At 43.0% G+C, this 22,843-nt stretch overlaps 1 protein-coding gene and 2 long non-coding RNA genes across 4 annotated transcripts; 2 read left to right on the top strand and 1 right to left on the bottom strand.

The window, feature by feature from the left end:
* Window positions 1–11,499: 11,499 nt before the first annotated feature.
* On the top strand, window positions 11,500–13,563 carry LOC109146866. 2 transcript variants are annotated; one of them, XR_002048521.1, is made up of 3 exons: window positions 11,500–12,927; window positions 13,036–13,259; window positions 13,429–13,563. It is a non-coding gene; the product is annotated as an uncharacterized LOC109146866 (long non-coding RNA). The 2 variants fall into 2 exon arrangements; XR_002048520.1 differs by having other exon boundaries at window positions 13,036–13,563.
* Window positions 13,564–13,915: 352 nt separating this feature from the next.
* LOC109146867 lies at window positions 13,916–16,102 on the top strand. The gene is made up of 4 exons (XR_002048522.1): window positions 13,916–14,769; window positions 14,846–14,933; window positions 15,233–15,462; window positions 15,560–16,102. It is a non-coding gene; the product is annotated as an uncharacterized LOC109146867 (long non-coding RNA).
* Window positions 16,103–20,441: 4,339 nt separating this feature from the next.
* Window positions 20,442–21,527, bottom strand: LOC109146851 (uncharacterized mitochondrial protein AtMg00810-like). Its single transcript, XM_019294524.1, has 2 exons — window positions 21,276–21,527; window positions 20,442–21,185 (listed from the first exon to the last, which is right to left on the bottom strand). Exons 1-2 carry the CDS (start codon window positions 21,525–21,527, stop codon window positions 20,442–20,444), a joined length of 996 nt encoding a protein of 331 aa, XP_019150069.1.
* Between the last annotated feature and the right edge of the window lie 1,316 nt (window positions 21,528–22,843).

Below are 22,843 nucleotides of genomic sequence, written 5' to 3'. Positions count from 1 at the left end.
TATTCCTTTTGGAACTAAGGATTGGGTTTATATATGAGGGCCCATGGACTATGGTGGGCCTTTTTCCCTAATTAATCATTATGATTTATTCTTTCTCTTGGGCTATTGATTAATTAATTAAATGGTTTTAGGGGCCGTAACACGGGGTGTTACAGTACAAAGGAAATGGAGGCCTGTAACCGCGGGCGGAACCACGGGTAGAGGCCTACCCGTGGGCCTACCCGCGAGTACATGTTTTGATGATGGCGGGGATTTGGCCTCCGTGATTCTTTTGACTCGGTATTTGGTCTTTTGACTTCCCGTTGTTCTTTTACGGAACTATTTGACTGTCTTCTTGATGTTTCGTAGAACTATATGGTAGGAATCCATGTAGGTTTTGGTGTCTTGAATCGTGCTAAGTGTTCAACATTGTGTTTCGTTGAACCGTGATGAGTCTTCTGTGTTCTTTGGAACTATGTTTGGTTTACCCGTTTGATAAGCATGCTAGTTCGGTGTTTGAATGCTAGCATGTGTGTTGTTTGTACCTTCCTATTGGTTGATGACAACTTGTTGTAACACCCCGTGTTACGATCCCTAAAATCAATTAAATCATTTAGCCAATTACCCAAAAGAAAGAATTAAATCACAATAATTAATTAGGAAAGGCCCACCATAGTCCACGGGCCCTTATCCCTAAACCTAATCCTTAGTCCCAAAAGGAATAGAATTAGCAAGCCTATAATATTAGTTCCTAATTAGGACTCCTAAATATATAAATAGGGGACTTAAGAGGCACCTAGAAACCCCCCACCACAATAACGTTCCACCACCCCAAAGAGCTCCAAGAATTCCCTTAGAAGAAATCAAGAAAGCAAGAAAGCTTAAAGAAATACCCTTCATAGCCAAGGAATTAATTAAGGCTAAGAGGTAACCCATGCCTCAACAAAACCTATTTTCTTAGTTATGATTCCCCTCTTAGGATTTCCCCATATTTTTGTGTATTGATGATTTGTGATATTATTATTGATGATTGGTGGGATGATTTCCATGGGTGATCTTGATGATGAAAGGTTCTTGATAATTATGGTGTTCTTGATGATCATGACGTTCTTGATAATTACATGGGGTTCCTAATGTTCTTAATGATTATATGGGGTTCTTGATAGTTATATGATATTCCTACCGAATCTTGATTTTGAAAGATGAATTGTGTTCTTGTTGATTTAAAAATAATTAGAACCCTAGGTTATATCGTGGAATTTGTAAGGTATTATTCTTGGTATATTTGGGCGGGATTTCGCATGATTGGGTGTTTATTATATTTAGAAAAGCATGATAGGTTATGTGCCGTTTGTTTCTTGATTTCGATCCGTTAATTGTCTACGTGTGTAATCAATTGCGTTTGAAAGTGTCTAAGCATGGTTTCGGGTTCCACAAAGGTTCCCAGGGCGTTTTTGGTGAAAAGAGTCAGTGGGGGGAAGGTGGGGGTAGGGGACCCGCCACCTACCCGCGGCCAAAAAAAAGAAGAGCTCCGGCAGCGGGCAGCCGGCGGGCGGGCAGCTGCCCGCAAGGCACCCGCTACCCGGAACAGTAAATACCGGCGGGCAGCCGGCGGGTGAACCCCCACCCACCGGCTACCCGCTGGAAATTCCCACCCTTAGGGACCCCGACTTCCCCGTTTGATGTTCCCCCGACCCCCGTGGTGTCCCAACGGACTCCGTCTATCGCGCCTATGTCTAGTTTGATTTTCGGGTACCGTTCGTAGGTCGTATGAGTCTTATATATTGCATGCTAGTTGAATTGGTATCCCGTTGACCTAGGTGAAAGAAATATGAGCCCCTTAGGACTATTCTTAGTATGTGAAGGATCACGCATAGGTTTTGTTATACGTTTTCTCCCCCTTCCCAATGTGTTAATGTGGGTTGCATGTGCTTGCTATGTGTTATGTGTGCATGTTACCCCGATTTGGTTGAGATCAATCGGGCTATACAGGCAGTCGGGTGGGCTGAGAACCATACCGGCTGTTAACCAGGCTGGTAGAGACCGGTCAGGTATATAAATATTATATAGGACTAAGGTCCACTATACGGGCAGTTGAATGGGTTGAGAACCATCCCAACTGTTAACCAGGCTGGTAAAGACCGGTCAGGTATATAAATATTATAAAGGACAAAGGTCCACTATACGGGCAGTTGAATGGGTTGAGAACCATCCCAACTGTTAACCAGGCTGGTAAAGACCGGTCAGGTATATAAATATTATGTAGAGCTGCGGCTCATCGGTCGGTTGCGATCGACCCCTCCGTAGTGTGAGACGGGGCAGGGTGCTGCGGGACCGTTTCAGAGCTATATGCGCTGACCCTCGTGTATGGGCATGTGATTGGTCCTGTGGCCCCAACAAAGTGTGCTATGTGATGAAGTATGGATGAGTTGTTGTTATGAGTATCTTGTGGATGAGACTATGGGATTTATACCGGGGATCGTATATGTTGAGTTATGATTATTAATTGTGCTTATCTTATCTGTCTTGCCTGTTGTAAACTATATGTGCTTGGTATAACTGCTGTCTGTACTTAGCCCTACCTGTTGAGTCTATCCCTGTTTTAAAAGCTAGAGTTCGTAGGATATATCTTCATGTTCAAAATGGTTTTCGTATATCTATATATATATATATATATATATATATATATATATATATATATATATATATATATATATCTATATGTATTGTATTTCAACGCGTTGGAGTGGGTTACCAGCATCTCTCGCTGAACAGATATATTTGGCTTTCAGGCATAGAAGAGTAAGTCACTGGAGCGCGCTAGAACTTGGAGCGTAGAAGTAGATAGTTTCCCTTTCGGCCTGCGTGCCATGTTTATGCGTTTACATTATTGAGGATATTAGTTAGTTAGTCTGTGCACCTGAGTTCTCTAGCTTAGGTGTGGCATAGCACCCCGCACTCTTGTATTATGCTTTGGGATTTAATGAGATTTCACCCTTACTTTATAAGTTTTAAATATCTTGAAAATCTGGGGTGTTACAGTTTGTATCAGTGCCTAAGTTGACCCTAGGACAAGACTCTTAAGACCGGACTTTAGGACAATAGGCTCGAACTCTAAGTATTTAGGAACATAGGATTCAGGAATCTTAGGACATGCGGTGAGATTGTGAAACCTACACATAATCTCCCTTACCTGGAGAAAACTTTCCCCCGTTATCACAAAAAAGGACATCAAGCCCCAATTTAACGTTCTTATAAACATTGACCCAGGAAGACGACAACATGGCACCCAACAGAAGACAATCAAGGACTCCAGAACCCGCCGCGCACGACCCCCTAACCCAAACACAAGTCGCCCAAGCACTAAGGGACGTGGCTCTCCGCAACGACAGGCCCCCACCACCTCTGTCAAACGCAAACGCAGACTTCGCCCGACAAGTCTCTAACCATCGACCACCCACGTTCTCAGGAGAAGAGGATCCCGTAATCCTGGAGGAATGGATCCGAACCCTTGACAAAATTCTCGGGTTAGTGGAATGCCCAGAAGAATGCCGCGTGGAGATAGCCTCGTTCTACTTCGGACACGAGGCCGATCTCTGGTGGATCCACAAGGGTCCCATTTACCAACAAGAACCGGGGTTCAACTGGGAACAACTCAAAACGCGACTACGAGAGCGATTCTATCCAACACACGTGAGAGCATCCATGTACGAAGAATTTCTCCATCTAAAACAAGGGGCAGCTACCGTTATGGAATACCACAAACGATTCCTTGAACTAGCACGCTTCGCACCAGAACTAGTCCCCACCGAGGTGACCAAAATAGAAAGATTCGTAGCGGGCCTCAACTTTGAAGCCCGAAAGGCACTAGTGGTAAGCAGACCTCGGACTCTCAACGAGGCTTACTCCAGTGCCGCTAATCTCTACCGAATCCAACTACTCCAATGCGGGGTCCAAGAGCAAATACGAAAGAGGAACCCCGGAGGAGGGGCACCACCAGTAACGAGAGAAAGAAATGACACCAATACAAGACCGAGTAACCTGACCAACCAAAGGCCATCCTTGGGGAACAACGACGCTAACACCAGGAGCTTTCCTTGCCCAAAATGCAACAAGAACCATAGAGGCAAAGATTGCATAGGCAATCCCTTGCGATGCTTCAACTGCGGAGAATAAGGACACAAGGCCTTCCATTGCACCCAACCCCAGAAACCACGCACTACCACCATGGGACAACATGGGGGCACCACTTATCAAGGAAACTACAGCGCTCCTGGAAAAGTATTCGTCATGAGCCGCACTCAAGCCGACCTCGGGAACGAGAACAATCTCGAGGAAGGAAACCCAACCCCAGAAGACGAGGACCACGCAGACCCCGTGGGAGAAGGCCAAGAAAACGAATTCTGTCTAGGATAAGTCGGCGATTTCTTTGTAATCACCTTCGTAGTAGAACTACTTACTTAGCTTAATTACTTGGAAATATTATAAATAAAAGATTAGTTCAAAATTCGGTTCTATTTACGGGGGGGGGGGGGGGGGTAGAACTAAAACTATACAAACTAGCCAAACCTCACCACTAAAAGCCTAAATAAGGAATAAGACAAGGGCCCCATCATCAAAGAGCCTAGTGTTACTAATGAGAATTAAACTCTTGACCTCCCACTTATAAGACCAAGGTCTTGACCATTAAGCTAAAGGTGTTTCTTGAAATCTCAAGGGAACACTCCCTTGTTAAAACCCCACAAATCCCTAAAACCCACAAAATCCCCAAAATCAAAAACCCTCCTTCTCCTTCCCCTTCTTCTTCTTCTTCCCCACTTCCTCCCCTTCCATCTCTCACGCACCTCACCATCCCCACCATAGAAACACCGCCAGCCACCCGACGCCGCTGCCAGCCGAAAGCCGCCGCTGTCCGACCACCTCCCGCCAGCACCGCGCCGCCGCACCAACGCCCCGCCACTCCGCCCGGAGGACACCCAGCCGCCACCCAGCTACCACCCGCTGCCCCCGCTACCCAACACCACCACGACGCCATCCCCTCGCCGCGCCAACACCGAAACTGCCTCACCGCCACCTCCCTCGCAAACGGAGACCGCACCACCAAGGAGCTCGCCGGAAAGCACGCCGGAGCCCTGTCACCGTCTCGCCGGAAAAGCCACCAGAGAAATCTTGCCGGAAAACCTCGCCACCAAGAAAAGCTTCGCAATGCCGAAAAAGCCCCTTGGAACCCACACACCGGAATGGAACAACGCCGATTACACCGTAATCGGAGGTAAAGCCCTTGAACCCGACCAATTTTCTCCGGAATTGGTTGATATGCTTAAACACCAAGGTCTCCTAGATACATACCTCACCATCAAGGGGGACACGTACCCCGAATTGGTGAAAGAATTCTATCAACATCTTATAGCCACCAAACGGGGTGACAAACTAGAAATCACCACCAAAGTCCGCGGCAAGGAAATTGTGCTTTCCGAAGGCCAACTGGCCAAGCTCTTGAAATTGACCACCACAGGTGTGTCTAACTACGACCGAAAGGGGTGGATAGATACCCAAAACACGGGGTACAAGGACTATCTCGGGTACCTACTCGGGAGAGAGGATGGGTTCACCTCGGCCATGCGACCGAACCGAAAGTGGCTATCGGCGGAGCAAAAGATATTGGTTATGATTGTGACCGATAGCCTCTTGCCCACCAATAACAAGAGCAAGGACGTGGGGAGCTTAGAGTGCACTTTTGCCTATCTCCTGAAACATAAAATTAAGTTCAACCTACTCGCACTCATGCTAAAACACATGGAGTTTTGCAAGACAAACAACCGGCTTAGCCTACCCTACGGGATGATCCTAAGTTGGATCATGGAGAAAAAGGGGGTGGACCTAAGCCACACCGAGGTCAAGACCGCAAATGGCATGGTCTTTAACGCCCAGAACCTACACCGCAACGACATCTACTACACCGAGGGAGGACATTACCTCACCCTCGAAGAAATTTGCCAAAAACCCGAAGATGAACGAAGAGAATTGGTCGACCAATTAGACATCTCCAACAAGAAGCTCAAACGGGCAATGCAGGATTGCGGAATTCTGGAGGGAAATGAGGACCAGGAGGAGGATGACGAACCCAACCCGTCGGTGCAACCACAATCAGGAGAGAACCCAAGGGAGCAAAACGAGGGCTCAATCAATGAACGCATACTCGCGCAGCTCAACCGGCAAAGCCAAATCATGGAGGAAGGATTCTCATCCCTGATCCGTACGACACGCGCACAAGATCAGAGGGTGGCAGCAATGGAGGCCACCTTGGGCACTCGCGGGGCATCCAGCTCAGGAGCAGGAGACCGAGGTAAACCTAAAACCCTTCTATCACAACGCCACCAGAAATCCAGTCTACCCCAGCTAAGGCAAAACGTGGGGCATATTCCTAACCGGGAGGCCAAGATACGGGATGCCTAGGGGTGAAAGAGTGGATTAACACACCGAGCTTCGGAGACGAAGCCCCTCGTAAGGGGGGGAGAGTGTAACACCCCGTGTTACGATCCCTAAAATCAATTAAATCATTTAGCCAATTACCCAAAAGAAAGAATTAAATCACAATAATTAATTAGGAAAGGCCCACCATAGTCCACAGGGCCTTATCCCTAAACCCAATCCTTAGTCCCAAATGGAATAGAATTAGCAAGCCTATAATATTAGTTCCTAATTAGGACTCCTAAATATATAAATAGGGGACTTAAGAGGCACCTAGAAACCCCCCACCACAATAACGTCCCACCACCCCAAAGAGCTCCAAGAATTCCCTTAGAAGAAATCAAGAAAGCAAGAAAGCTTAAAGAAATACCCTTCATAGCCAAGGAATTAATTAAGGCTAAGAGGTAACCCATGTCTCAACAAAACCTATTTTCTTAGTTATGATTCCCCTCTTAGGATTTCCCCATATTATTGTGTATTGATGATTTGTGATATTATTATTGATGATTGGTGGGATGATTTCCATGGGTGATCTTGATGATGAAAGGTTCTTGATAATTATGGTGTTCTTGATGATTACATGACATTCTTGATAATTACATGGGGTTCCTGATGTTCTTAATGATTATATGGGGTTCTTGATAGTTATATGATATTCCTACCGAATCTTGATTTTGAAAGATGAATTGTGTTCTTGTTGATTTAAAAATAATTAGAACCCTAGGTTATATTGTGGAATTTGTATGGTATTATTCTTGGTATATTTGGGTGGGATTTCGCATGATTGGGTGTTTATTATATTTAGAAAAGCATGATAAGTTATGTGTCGTTTGTTTCTTGATTTCGATCCGTTAATTGTCTACGTGTGTAATCAATTGCGTTTGAAAGTGTCTAAGCATGGTTTCGGGTTCCACAAAGGTTCCCGGGGCGTTTTTGGTGAAAAGAGTCAGTGGGGGGTAGGTGGGGGTAAGGGACCCGCCACCTACCCGCGGCCAAAAAAAAGAGGAGCTCCGGCAGCGGGCAGTCGGCGGGCGGGCAGCTGCCCGCTGGGCACCCGCTGCCCGGAACAGTAAATACCGGCGGGCAGCCGGCGGGTGAACCCTCACCCACCGGCTACCCGCTGGAAATTCCCACCCTTAGGGACCCCGGCTTCCCCGTTTGATGTTCTCCCGACCCCCGTGGTGTCCCAACGGACTCCGTCTATCGCGCCTATGTCTAGTTTGATTTTCGGGTACCGTTCGTAGGTCGTATGAGTCTTATATATTGCATGCTAGTTGAATTGGTATCCCGTTGACCTAGGTGAAAGAAGTATGAACCCCTTAGGACTATTCTTAGTATGTGAAGGATCACGCATAGGTTTTGTTATACGTTTTCTCCCCCTTCCCAATGTGTTAATGTGGGTTGCATGTGCTTGCTATGTGTTATGTGTGCATGTTACCCCGATTTGGTTGAGATCAATCGGGCTATACGGGCAGTCGGGTGGGCTGAGAACCATACCGGCTGTTAACCAGGCTGGTAGAGACCGGTCAGGTATATAAATATTATATAGGACTAAGGTCCACTATACGGGCAGTTGAATGGGTTGAGAACCATCCCAACTGTTAACCAGGCTGGTAAAGACCGGTCAGGTATATAAATATTATATAGGACAAAGGTCCACTATATGGGCAGTTGAATGGGTTGAGAACCATCCCAACTGTTAACCAGGCTGGTAAAGACCGGTCAGGTATATAAATATTATGTAGAGCTGCGGCTCATCGGTCGGTTGCGATCGACCCCTCCGTAGTGTGAGACGTGGCAGGGTGCTGCGGGGCCGTGTTAGAGCTATATGCGCTGACCCTCATGTATGGGCATGCGATTGGTCCTGTGGCGCCAACAAAGTGTGCTATGTGATGAAGTATGGATGAGTTGTTGTTATGAGTATCTTGTGGATGAGACTATGGGATTTATACTGGGGATCGTATATGTTGAGTTATGATTATTAATTATGTTTATCTTATCTGTCTTGCCTGTTGTAAACTATATATGCTTGGTATAACTGCTGTCTGTACTTAGCCCTACCTGTTGAGTCTATCCCTATTTTAAAAGCTAGAGTTCGTAGGATATATCTTCATGTTCAAAATGGTTTTCGTATATATATATATATATATATATATATATATATATATATATATATATATATATATATATATATATATATATATATATATATATATATATATATGTATTGTATTTCAACGCGTTGGAGTGGGTTACCAGCATCTCTCGCTGAACAGATATATTTGGCTTTTAGGCACAGAAGAGTAAGTCACTGGAGCGCGCTAGAACTTGGAGCGTAGAAGTAGATAGTTTCCCTTTCGGCCTGCGTGCCATGTTTATGCGTTTACACTATTGAGGATATTAGTTATTTAGCCTGTGCACCCGAGTTCTCTAGCTTAGGTGTGGCATAGCACCCCGCACTCTTGTATTATGCTTTGGGATTTAATGAGATTTCACCCTTACTTTATAAGTTTTAAATATCTTGAAAATCTGAGGTGTTACACTTGTGTTATTCATCGTTGTTGTTGTTGGACTGTGATCCATTCCTTGATTGAGTATGGTTTCATATCTTCGTTGTGATCCGTTGATTGATTCCTGTTGAGGTGTGATGTGTGTGTGGCTTTACCTGGATTGCACGATTAGCGGTATGGGACACTAGTCACCAAGGTATTGCAGTGGTCCTCGTGGTGGCCATGACGTGATTATGGAGTTGTGACCTTTGTGTAAGGTTCACGTATTTCTTGGGTAGCGTGTGTTGCCGTGTGTGTGATCGGTACCCTCGTGTATTATGAAATCGGTGGTTCTGTTGGAGAGAGGACGACGGTCCTCTGAGGGAAGAGGTTGGACTTGGTGTACAGGGGTCCTGGAGGTAAAGGTTGGAACTAGATATAAGGTTGGGGGTAGCCATAAGGTTGGAACCGGGCATAAGGAAGGCATATCAACTCGTGATGAGTGATGTCATGAGGGCATGTGTAGCCGTTGTTGTGAGTTCTCTTCTTGTGACATGTGTAGTCACAAGGGCATGTGTTGCTTAGGCATGTGTTGCCATCGGTCTTGTCTTTATCCTTGTGTTGTGGTTATCCTTTGTGGTTTTGGGATGTGTTCCCGTATCCTTGTTTAGAGTGTTGAGTCTTGTGTTGACTATTGCTCTTGGTTTTGTACTTATATATATGTATTTCGTTTCGAAAATGGCTTTACAACTTATATCTTACTTATGTATGTTATTTCACATGTATTGGTGGGTTACCAGCATTATTCGTTGACCGGGCGTCGTCCCCTGTTTTATTGTGTTCTTTCAGGTGATGTCTAGACGAGTGCGCGGTCTAGTGCTTGCTAGTGTAGCTTCTCCCTCTTGTTTTGTGGCCTGTGTGCCAGTTTAGTGGTAGCCTTTGAGACTATGGATTAGATGTAAACATTGCAGATGTTGCCGTAGCGTTCATCCTTTTGGTGAACGTGGCATAACACCCCGTGTTTTGGATTTATGCTTATCTAGTTATCTTTCAGTCTTCCACTGTGTTTGTTGTTTAGTTCAGTTATCTGCATGTTTAAGGCTTTTAAATAGCTTGTTTTTAGGGGGTGTTACACCGCTCAAACAAGAGGCCTGTACATATTGTTTAAATCACCAGAGGTTTTTGCTTGTTCCTTTCACTGTTCGGGAGAAAATGCAACACCAGCACTATTCAAAGAGTTTATTGGTAATGTCCAGACGATTTGCACGCTCCTCCCTAACTCTAGAATATTGCAAAATAACGGGAGTGGAACTCTCATCTGCTCGTGAAACCATGTACCTGATCATTTTAAGTGTCTGAGGTCGGCTTATTCAGCTTGTTATGTTAAGGGCTATCATGACCGATGTATCCGGGGATAGGCACAAATTCAAAAATGACCGGGAAGCTCAAATAGAGTGGCCAGAAACTGGGGGCTCGCAAATTGATGTTGGAACTCTGGTCGGTTACTTCGACCGGCGGAGTCATGATGGTCGGCCAGAACTATACTCACCTTTGAAGGTCTTTGCTTGTTCTAGGGATGTCAATGGGGCGGGGGACATACCCCCCATCCCCGCCCCCGACTTTCTTCCCATTCCCTAACCCCGTCCCCATCCCTGCCGGGGAATGGAAAACTCCTTCCATCCCCATCCCCACGGGGATTATTCGGGGACGGGATACCCCCACATCGTTAATAAGTTATAAAAAAATAAAAATTAAACATTAAAAACATTTAAATAAATAACGCATATATATTCATCCCCAACTTAAAGTAGTATTAATATTTTACCAATTAAACATGTTATTTAAATATGCATTTCATAAGCATGACATACAATGACAAGAATAGTTCTAAAATTATGTATATATTGTATACAGAGTAATACATATATGTGTGTTGTGTGGATATATATATATATATATATATATATACATATATATATATATATATATATATATATATATATATATATATACATATACATATATATAGATATATATATGTATATACATACATATATATATATACATATATATATATATATATATATATATATATATATATATATTATATATATAGATGTGTATTCAAATGAGGATAAATATATTATAGAGGACGGTGAGGACAGATGTAGTGTGTGCCATTAGTCGGTATGTCGTGTGTAAGATCGAATGTAGTCGTGTGCCACAGTTTGTATGTCGCGTGCTAGATTTTTTAATTTATAGAGCCTTGGTTCGAGACCTGATGTTTACATTTATTCTTTTGTGCCATTATGTATTAAGTTGTGTGCCTGCTATTAATTTGTTGTGTGCCCATTATTCGTCCTCACATTCCTCTATATATTGTTGTCCTCATTTGAACTCACCCCTATATATATATATATATATATATATATATATATATATATATATATATATATATATATATATAGTACTCCACATCCCCGCCCCCGCCCCCGGCGGGGAATTCAAAATTGCCCCCATTCCCATCCCTATTCTCCCCTATTTTTATCCCATTCCCGTCCCCATAGGGGCAGAGAATCCGATTCCCCGTCGGATGCGGGTAAAATTGACATCCCTAGCTTGTTCCTTTCACTATTCAGGAGGAAATGCAACACCAGCACTGTTCAAAGAGTTTATTGGTAATGTCCAGACGATTCGCACGCTCCTCCATGACTATAGAATATCGCAAAATAACTAGAGTGGAACTCTCATCTGCTCATGAAACCATATACCTGATCATTTTAAGTGTTTGAGGCCGGCTTATTCAGCTTGCTGTGTTAAGGGCTATCATGACCCGTGTATCCGGGGACAGGCGCAACTTCAAAACTGATCGGGAAGCTCAAACTGAGTGGCTAGAAACTGGGGACTCGCCAATTGAGTTTGGAACTCTGGTCGGTTACTTTGACCGGAGGAGTCATGATGATCGGCCAGAACTATACTCACCTTTGGAGGTCTTTTCTGTTGAATCACCAGCCAGAACCGTGTGTCTGTCCACTACGTTGCACTTGGGAAGCTTAAAACATAGCAGAGCCTTTTTTTTTGCATTATCTCTTCCTTTCTATTTTATTTTCATTTTCTCTTTCATTCCACCTTCTTGGACTTCACGCTCCACCGCCACACCCACCAATAAGAGTGTATGCATGCACTTTTCCATTTTTATTTTCCTTCAGCTTTGATTTTTGTATTCCACCGCCACAGCCACCAATGAGAAAAAAGCATTCAATATTTGAACTCTATTTGCCTTTCTTTTCTGAAATCCACCGTAACCCAGCATCAATGAAAATGAAGCTTTAGCATTAACCTCTCTTTCTCTCTGTACACCCCACACCCACAATTTACAATCTCTTGAGCTTAGAAAATACATGCCAGCAGGGGAGATGGCAGATGCGCATGCAACATTTCCTGATTTCTCCTCTATTCTTGATAAAAGCAATACTACGTTGACTGCGGGAGATACAAATAAAATGGACACCGAAGGAACTGCATGCGTATAATGTTGATATGGAAAGCCTAAGGCAACATCACCTATACAGTGACATTCCTGATATCTAGCATAGTGCCGCTGTTGATGAAGTGTGACTGTGTATGTTCATAAAGTGGCTTTGGCTTGTGCTTGGAGGTAGGAGTTACACGCTGTAAACATACTCTGAGCGACGGAACAGCAGCGAAGATGCCTCTTCCGACGAACTAAATCAGCGGCCTGGAGGGATAGAATCTCCGGCCCCTTCTACTTCTCCTCGCAGGGTGAATTCACCAGTTGAGAAGGCTTTTTGAATGGGATACAAAAATAGGACGTTTTTTTTTTATACAAACATTGGAAAAGCTACATTGAGGAATGCATGTTTACTTTTTTAAACATGCATATGAGGAATGCATTATTAGCTTTTAATAAAATGTATTCTCAGAAAGAGTACGATACATTATGCGTAGATAGTACGGAGATAATACGGTAAATGTATACACATTAATAAATACAAATTTATGTATTAATAAATTGACAAAACCCTACTTATTTTATTATTCCTCTCCCTTCCCCTTTTTACGTTCTGTCGTCCAGGTAGAAGACAAAGACGAATGCGCGACATCGATCTGCGTCTGTTCGGGCGGTGGACGGCGGCGTTGTGTTTGGCGGACAACGGCGGTGCGCGGTGGTCGACCGCGTGTGGTGGTTTGTGGTGGTCGACGGCATGCGATGGTTTGTGGTGGTCGACGGTGTGCGGTGCTTGAGGCAGAAACCGGCGACATTTACACTTCTTACTTCAAACTGACAAAAACTTATATGTAAGCTCTAAACTTGCTAAGTTTTTCTGATGTGTATTATGAATAATGGGGGGTTTGGGTGGTGATGTTTTTCTGATGTGCAGAGGATGAGAGGCTCTGCATTATCTTTATATTTTCCAGTGTCTCACTACTGGCGCATCGCTCGATTTTCCTTTTGTATTTTTTCCAGAACACAATTCCTCCAATTCAGAGTCTGATCGCAACGGAGATACATTCTCTTTCACTTTTGTGCAATTTAGATTCTCTCCGAGACCTTGATTTGTATTTTCCTCTGAAATTGAAGCTTCGTGCACATCTTTCTCCATATTCTGATCGCAAGAAGCCGTAGGATTTTGCATTTTTTCATACTATCCGATTTTTCATCCCACGGGAAACATTGCATATCAAAAACATTGTTTAACTACTCAAAAAAAAATTATTGTTAAAAAAAATGAAGTTTGGCATTTTCTGTGTTTTTTTTAAACCTATATTCACCTAACATGGTCTCACTGGGTGCATGTTATATAAATAATTTGTGTAAATAATGGATTGCATGAATAGTTTGGTATTTGATGTTACTCCATATGATAATATTAATGTTTGTTTTGCTTGAAACTTACTATGTAATCTAAAAAGTAAATATATTATTAACAATTGGTGAGTAATAATTTGTTAATAAATATTTGTTTATGGTTACGGAAATGTCATTGCATTCGGAACCGATTGATCCAATGTTGTTAGTATTGCAACAAAATCATCGTTCTAGAGCCATTTGGACAAATCGAGATTATAATCCTCGACTCAGCGTCGGTCGGTACGATATGCAGACACAAAGTCGAGATGTTCGCCATCCTGAAATGCTTCATTACCTACGTGTTGCAGGGTTTTACGGAGTTACTCACCTAACAAATATAAAGTTAGACCACGCATTAATTGACGCCCTTATAGAGCGTTGGCGTGCAGAGGTCCACGCCTTTCACATGCCCTTCGGTGAGGTGGGAATTACACTTCAAGATATTGAAGTGTTATTGAGATTGAAGGTGGATGGCCTACCAGTTACGGGGGGAGATAAGCGGTCTGTCCAAGAGTGAAGTCTGTTTTTTTCGAATTGTTTGGAATTGAACTTCTAGATAAATTCGTTACAACTAGTAAGGTTAATTTAACAGGTTTACCCAATGTTCAGAAACTCATGCCTAACAGCTCAAATTTTGAGGTGAAAAAAGCCACGCAGATACTTATATTTCATTTATTAGGAGGATTTCTATTCCTCGAAACAAATAAGACAGATGTGAAATTATTTTTGCTCGAGTATATTCGTGATTTTGAAGTGTAGGTGCGGTCAATATAGTAAGGGATCGGCAACTTTAGCGTATCTGTACAGGGCGTTGTGTAGAGAGGCCCATCATGAAACTAAGACCGTATGCGGATGCTTATTATTGGTACAAATTTGGGCATGGGAGCGATTGCCTATGGTTAGGCCACAAGGCGTTTTGCCTCAGGAAATACTTGGAGATTTGCCACTTGCAGCAAGGTTAGTTGTAAACTTTGATTAAATGCTTGAATTTTTATTGTGTGTGAATTACTTATTGTTCTATTTTGAAACGTAGGTGGAATTGCCGGCATTCATGGCGTTCTGTCCCCGGACACGTGGAACGAGTTTATCGCGGCCAATTGGATCGACTTAGTGCAAGCAAAGTGAGTCACTTCAATGTAATGTTTATATTTTTACAATTATAATAGATATTTATATAAATAAAATTTTAACTTCATGACATTGAATTTTATTTTGTAGTTTAGTTTCACTCCATATGATAACATCTTGAATAGCTTGCCCCATTATTGTAAAGCAGGGCAAGAGTTTTGGACAGCCCGGGTGCCTCTAATTTTCTTTTACATTGTTGAGTATCATTACCCAGATAGATTTTGTAGGAAATTTCATGGCTTTCAAGATGTACCCACTCATGTGACATATAGTCACAAATTGCATGAAACAGACTGCCGTTTGGGTACTGCAAATGATGATTGGAGTGTAAAGCATACGACGCATGTGCAACAATGGAATAGTCGAGGTTTATTCATTACAGAAATGGCGCATAAGGAAGAAACAACGATTACTAATGCATACCGAGATTAGTTCTACCTGTATGGTCGAAGGTTCATTGGCAACCCTGACCATAACCCAGACGATGGTTATTTGCAAAGTGTTGCTTCAGTTAATAAATTGGTTAGTGTCTTAATAGTTTTGACAATTACTTGATTATTAATTTTTGTAGTATTATGTGATTTTTTTTTTGTTATTACGTAGTTTTTTTGTGGTGTAGATGCAAGGGATGCAAGCAATGAAATTGAGAACTGATGCAGCACTTTTCAATCCTGCCGACCATGCTAATGCCATTATGGATGTGAATAATATGGCTCGGAAATATATAACGCGTAGCGTTTATGAAAATGTGGAGTGTGTCCCAACCGATGTTATAAATTGCTCAGCTTTGGATGAGCAGATAGACAATCACCGTACTGATTTGCGACGACAACGTGCACATAGGCGTGGACAACCGGGATATGGCGGGAGGCGGATGCGTGCTATTAATGCAGTGTTACATGCAGAGGTTGCACAACGTTGTAACGAGCAAGCAGCTAATACAGAGGATGACTTTGATAACTAGCGATGGATATTGGCTCTCAGTACTCGACCTTTGCTAGTCCTACGAGTGTGATGCATAATCCCAAACAGCAGGGGTCATATTACCACCCAATTCAGGATTTCCAATTGCATGCATCTTCTAGTCAAGCTGGAATTAGTAATCAAGTTGGTGAAGAACAACATTATGATGCGCCGACTATGTATGACTTTTTCGATGAGCGGTGATTTATTATGGTTTAATGGTTTGTATGAAAACATAATTATTAACCCATCAAAACTGATTTTTTTATTTGCCAATAACCAATGTTTTGTTTATTTATTTTATTTCTGTGTATTATGTGTCAATCAATGTCCTTATTTATTTAATTTTTTCTGTTAGAAAGTCACTAAGGGTCCGTTTGGAAAGCTGGAAAATGACTTCTGGAAAATGTTTTCTGGAAAATGAGTCATTTTCCGGAAAACATTTTCCTTTCCAGTGTTTGGTTGCATTCTGGAAAACTATTTTTGTGTGTTTGGTTCATTTTCTGGAAAATGAGTAGAATTGTATAATTAAACATTTTAATTATTTTATTTAGAATATTACAACATGTATAATAATATATAATAATATAATAATAATTTTAAATATAATAAAATAATAACTAATAATATATCAAAAATATTATGGTGGTGGTGGTGGTGTAGTGGTAGTGGTGTTATTTATTATATAATAATAATAATAATAATAATAATAATAATAATAATAATAACAATAATAACTGGTAGTGGTATGACAGTGGTGGCAGTGGTGGTAGTGTGGTGGCGATGGTTGTAATGGTATGGTGGTGGTGGTGGCGACGGTGGTTGCGGTGGTATGGTGGTGGTGGTGGTGGTGGCGGTGGTATGGTCGTGGTGGTGGCGGCGGTGGTGTGATGGTGGTGATGGTTGCGGTGGTATGGTGGTGGTGGCGGCAACGGTGGTATTTGGATGGTGGTGGCGGCGACGGTGGTTACGGTGGTATGGTGGTGGTGGCGGCGGCGGCGGTATGGTGGTGGTGGTGGCGGTGACGATGGTTGCGGTGGTATGGTGGCGGCGGCGGCGGTGGTGGTAGTGGTGGTGGTGGCGGCGACAGTGGTTGCGGTGGTATGGTGGTGGTGGTGGTTGCGGTGGTATGGTGGTGGTGGCAGCAGCGGTGGTATGGTGGTGGTGGCGACAGCGGTGGTATGGTGTTGGTGGTGGTAGTGGTTGCGGTGGTATGGTGTTGGTGGTGGTAGTGGTTGCGGTGGTATGGTGTTGGTGGTGGTAGTGGTTGCGGTGGTATGGTGTTGGTGGTGGTAGTGGTGGTGGTGTGGTGGCGGTGGTTGTGGTGGTATAGTGGTGGTGGCGGCGGCAGTAGTGGTGGTGATGGTGGTAGTGGTATGGTGTTGATGATGTTGTTGGTGGTGTGATGTTGGTGTAAAAGTTGGAAAATGACTTCCCCCCAAAAAAGGGGAAGTCATTTTCCTCCAAAACAAGCCTATTTTCCAAAGTCAACGGAAAATGATTTCCGTTGACTTGATTTTCCAGGCACATCCAAACACTGAAAACTTGGAAAATGATTTCCAGAACTCATTTTCCAGGTTTCCAAACACACCCTAATGTAGAAAGTCAGACACAAACGTGTATGTAAGCAATATTTCTGCATTCTCCAGAGTCTAGGGGAACAGCTGCATTGAAATCTTCACATGCCTTTTTACTTTCTTTGAGATACTAATCAAGGATTAGGCCATGATAATAGTATGCTGCAGCCTAGAGGAAATATAGTAAAATTTGGATCATTTCTGTAGTTGTTTTAATAGGCTTTCTGTAGTTGTATAAATGATTTCGTTGACCCTTTTATAGGAAACTAGTTCTAAGTAAAATGCATCTCATGGATGCATGTTTCGTAGAAACATTAAATTGTTTTTTATAATAGGAACATTAAATTTTGAAACTTATCCTCTGAAATAATATTTATAGGGAATCTGGATAATAATGGAAAATTGTTGGTAATGTTTGACCATGCAAAAATCCGTCCTTTTTTTTTTCATTATAAATTCAAGGAACATGCTTCTTAGGGAGGCATGTTTTGTCTCCTGACTAATGGGAAACGAAAATAATGATTAATTACATACAAAATGTAAAATTTGACTTCATACAAATCGGTACGGTACTTGTTTAAAATAAATAATAAATTCATTCTTCCCAAAAAAAATTCCTGTCCCCTTTTTGAATTCCGTTTTTGTTGGAATTAAACAATTAAACAATTTTTCTGGAGAATTGCTTTATACATGGAAATTTGTTAGTGTGGGGAAATAAAATTCATTGGGAATTACATTTACAATTTAAAGTTTGACTTCAGAGTAATATGTATTTTTTTTATTATAAATTCATGTAACATGCCTCTGTTGGTCCCAAAAGAGGTAAGGTGAAAGTCTAGAGGGGGGGGGGGGGGGGGATGAATAGACTTTCAAACTTTTTCGCACAATATAACAAAAGGTAAGCCAGAGATAAACCAAGACTCTTAACTAGATTGTTAGAGTCCGGTGCACAGCGGAATTAAATAAACGATACGGTGTGTGTGTAGATCGTGTCAAGATTATTGACGTGAGAAGCAAGCAAGAGCGGTAAGTAAAGAAAGCAGTAAAGAACACAAGGCAATTTATAGTGGTTCGCGAGGTGATGTAATCCTCCTACTCCACTTGCTCTTCTCAAAGAGCCAATTCACTATATTCACCACTTCTTGGTTCCAAGATACAATGAATTCCGTGATCTAGTGCTTTGATCACCAAGCCCACACTAATCACGCCCAGTGCCTCCAACACTGCTGCTTCGGGTTTCACGTCGCCGCGTTACTTTCCCAGGATTTCACAACTCCGTGCTACTTTCCCCCGTCTTCTACGATCCGGTAGAAACGTATCTTCCGTGATCTGGTGCTTTGATCACCAAGCCCACACCAATCACGCCCAATGTCCTCCGACACTGCTGCTTCGGATCTCACAGCTCCGTGTGACAATCCAGGATTTCACAACTCCGTGTTACTTTCCTCCTTTCCCTTGTTTTGCTCCAAAACAAGTTTTGCCTTGCTTCCAACTTTGAGATTCTGTAGATGATCTTCGTTGATGCGCTGAATCTCTTGAAGTTGATGAAGATTTCAACACTCTTGGATATTTCTTTTCTAAGCTCTGTATCACTCTGAGTGTTTATCTCACAAAAGATATATCAATTTAAGCTTCTGAGATGGAAAGCTTTCTTTGAATTTTGTATGCTCGGTTTAGCTCTGTATTCTTGCTTCTTGCTATTTTCTTATTTTTCACCCCTGCTATCCAAAGCTTCAATCTTCATCCTTTTATAACTGGTAATGAGAATCCGTCCGTTGGAAAGAAACGGTCTCATTTTCGAATTTTGCTTAGCTGTATAGCCTTTTGTCAGAAGATAAGATAACGTTGCAGATCTTGTCAGATATTTCAAATTGAGCTTGAGGTTTCAGCAAAAATGGCGTCCCATGAATCTCCATCTGGTGTAGATCACGCCTCTTGGGATTTTTATCTTCAAAATATATTCTCCAATATAATCCCTTACTAGTTAGACTAGTATTTTTGCTCCTGCAACTTCTTCTAATATCTTCCTCTGTTTTTCGTGTATCTGGGTCTGTATACTGCTTCCAGACTTCATCTCTTCAATTGACTTGGAAATCTCTTCCCTTGTGAAACTTCATCCCTTTCTATTTTGGGAAATGAAATCTCTATCCCTTGCTAGATTTGTCAATTGAATTCTCATCCCTTACTTGATTTGGAATTGCAATCTCATCCCTTGCAATCTATATCTCCAATTGAATTGAAGCCTTGTAAATCTCATCCCTTCAAATTGATTTCCCTGTACCAATTTGAACTTCAATTCTTCTGATGAAATTGCATCCCTATTTCAATTTCGGGGTTCCAATTTGTTTGGGATACCAATTTGAGAAACTGCATCCCTTCACTTGTAAACTTCATCCCTTAGTCAATTTGGAAATCTCATTCCCTTTGACTTTGCAAATTGCATCCCTTGAAATGATAAGGATACGATATATCTAAAATGAATAATAATGAGTCTGTACAGGAGTATATATAGTAGTGAATAGTAAACCTATTACAAGACGAATACTAATAATAATAGGTAACGAACACTAATTACTAATAATAATAGGTAACGAACACTAATGATGATAGAGTCCTAATACTCCCCCTCAAGCACAAGGTGGACTAGCAACAACATTGAGCTTGCCACATAGAGTAGAGAAATGCGGACCAGGGAGAGCTTTAGTGAACACATCAGCGAGCTGATCCTTTGTGGAAATGAAGCTAACCTGCAACTCCTTCTTCGCCACTTTGTCACGAACAAAGTGGTAATAAATTTCCACATGCTTCGTACGAGCATGGAACACCGGGTTGGAACAGAGATAAGTCGCACCCAAATTATCACACCAGAGAGTGGGAGGAGCAGCCAATGACACTCCAAGCTCGTGCAACAGAGAAACCAACCAGGTGACCTCCGCAGACACATCAGCCAGAGCCTTGTATTCAGCCTCTGTAGACGAACGAGCAACCGTGCGTTGCTTCCGACAAGACCAGGAAAATCAGATTGCCACCAAGAAAAACCGCAAAACCACTAGTAGACTTCCTGTCAGCTGGATCACCAGCCCAGTCCGAATCCGAAAAGGCATGAACCGCAACAGAGGAGGAAGGACGAATAAAAAGACCAAAGTGCAGAGTTCCTTTTACATACCGCAGAACACGCTTGAGCATAGCCCAATGCTCAGTGGTTGGAGAGTGCATATGCTGACAGACCCGGTTCACGGCAAAAGAGAGATCCGGACGAGTAACAGTAAGATACTGTAGAGCCCCAGCAAGACTGCGATACTGCGTGGGATCCGCATAGGGAACCACAGAATCAGAAGAAGGTCGGGACACAGGAACCGGAGTAGCCAACGGTTTACAGTCCACCATACCTGCACGGCTCAAAATATCTTGCATGTATCGCTGCTGAGAAAGAAACAAACCACCATCCTTGGAGACCGTCTCAATGCCAAGAAAAAAAGACGGAGCACCCATGTCACGAATCTTAAACTCCGAGGCTAAGTCAGTAAGAAGCCGAGTAACACACGAAGCATCAGACCCCATAACAAGGATATCATCAACATAGACAAGCAAATATAAACAAATAGAGGCACGAGTATAGATGAATAAAGAAACATCAGTCTTGGAGGGTGAAAAACCAACCAACACCAAGAAAGCATGCAACCTATTGAACCACGCTTGAGGAGCCTGCTTAAGACCATAGAGTGACCTCTGTAACAAACACACATCATCCGGCCGTGACTGGTCTTCATAACCGGGCGGCTATCTCATGTAAACTGTCTCTGCAAGATTACCATTGAGGAAGGCGTTGTGAACATCCAACTGCCGAATGACCCAACCGCGAGAAACGGCTAAAGAGAGAAGAAGCCGCACGGTGGTGGGTTTGACAACAGGACTGAAAGTCTCAAAAAAGTCTTGCCCAGCGACTTGATTGAAACCCTTTGCGACCAATCGAGCCTTGTGCTGCTCAATCGTGCCATCGGCCTTGCGCTTCGTTCTGAACACCCATTTGCACCCCACAACGTTCATGCCAGGTGTACGACTAACCAGACGCCAAGTGTGATTCTGGAGCAAGGCATTAAACTCAAGATACATGGCCTCACGCCACTCCGGATACCGAACTGCCTGAGAATAACAAGTCGGTTCAGGAACAGTCATAAGAGCCACATGCTGCGTCGGTCCTTAAGAACGGGTTGCCATGACATGAGACCGAGGCTGAACAGGCTTCGCCGTATGGCGGCCTCGCTTGGGCGCAGTAGGAGCACCCGAGACCGCCCCTTCCGGAGCCGTAGCAGTCACGGTGCGAGAATCTGAACCAGCTGCGGCAGCCCCGGAATCCGCGTCCAACTCTGGATGAGGATCAGGTCCAGTGGGACAAACATCAGAGCCAACACCAACCCGAACGGCACCAACACCCCACGGCTCAACCGGGCGAGAGCTAGAGACCTGAGAAGGCATAGAAGAAGCAAACGGATATACGGTCTCATCAAACCGTACATGACGACAAATGAATACCTTGTTAGTAGCAGGATCTAAACAACGATAGCCACAAAACGAAGACGGATAACCAAGAAACACACACGGGGATGACCGATACTGCAACTTGTTACGATTGTACGGGCGCAACAGAGGATAACAGAGACAGCCAAAACACACGTAAGAAGGAATAAGAAGGATTAGAATGATGCAAACGATAATGAGGACTGACATTGTCTAGAACTCGAGTAGGCATTTTATTGATGAGATAGACCGCAATCTCAAAGGCATAATCCCAATATCGCTGTGGAACCGAAGCCTGAGCCAAGAGAGCCAGACCCGTTTCCACAACGTGACGATGCCGACTCTCAACTCTACCATTCTGCTCATGGGTATAGGCACAAGATTGCCTATGATTGATACCCAAAGAGACAAAAGTACGGTGCAACCGTTTATACTCTCCCCCTAAATCAGATTGTATAGAGACAATCTTACGACCATATGAACACTCAACTAGTGACTGAAACTGCTCGAAGATAGCATACACATCAGTTTTTAATCGCATAGGATAAAACCATACATAGCGTGTGTAGTCATCAACAAACAAAACAAAATAACGAAAACCACTGACAGAAAGAAAAGGCGCTGGGCCCCAAATATTAGTATAAATAAGCTCTAAAACATGCGACGTAGTAGTATTGACACGAGGCAAGGGAAACCGAGATGATTTCCCAAGCATACAAGCACGACATGACACCGAACTATTACTAAAACTAGAATCAATGGAACACGAATTCAAAATCTGTCGCAAGACACGAGGATGAGGGTGACCCAACCGACCATGCCAAACGTCAGAGGAGACACGCGAA

This window comes from Ipomoea nil, unplaced genomic scaffold (assembly GCF_001879475.1).
Source record: "Ipomoea nil cultivar Tokyo-kokei standard unplaced genomic scaffold, Asagao_1.1 scaffold1940, whole genome shotgun sequence".
In the NCBI taxonomy this organism is placed as follows: Eukaryota; Viridiplantae; Streptophyta; class Magnoliopsida; order Solanales; family Convolvulaceae; genus Ipomoea; species Ipomoea nil.
Note: the sequence above shows the minus strand (reverse complement) of the source record. Positions and strands in the feature narration are given on the sequence as shown.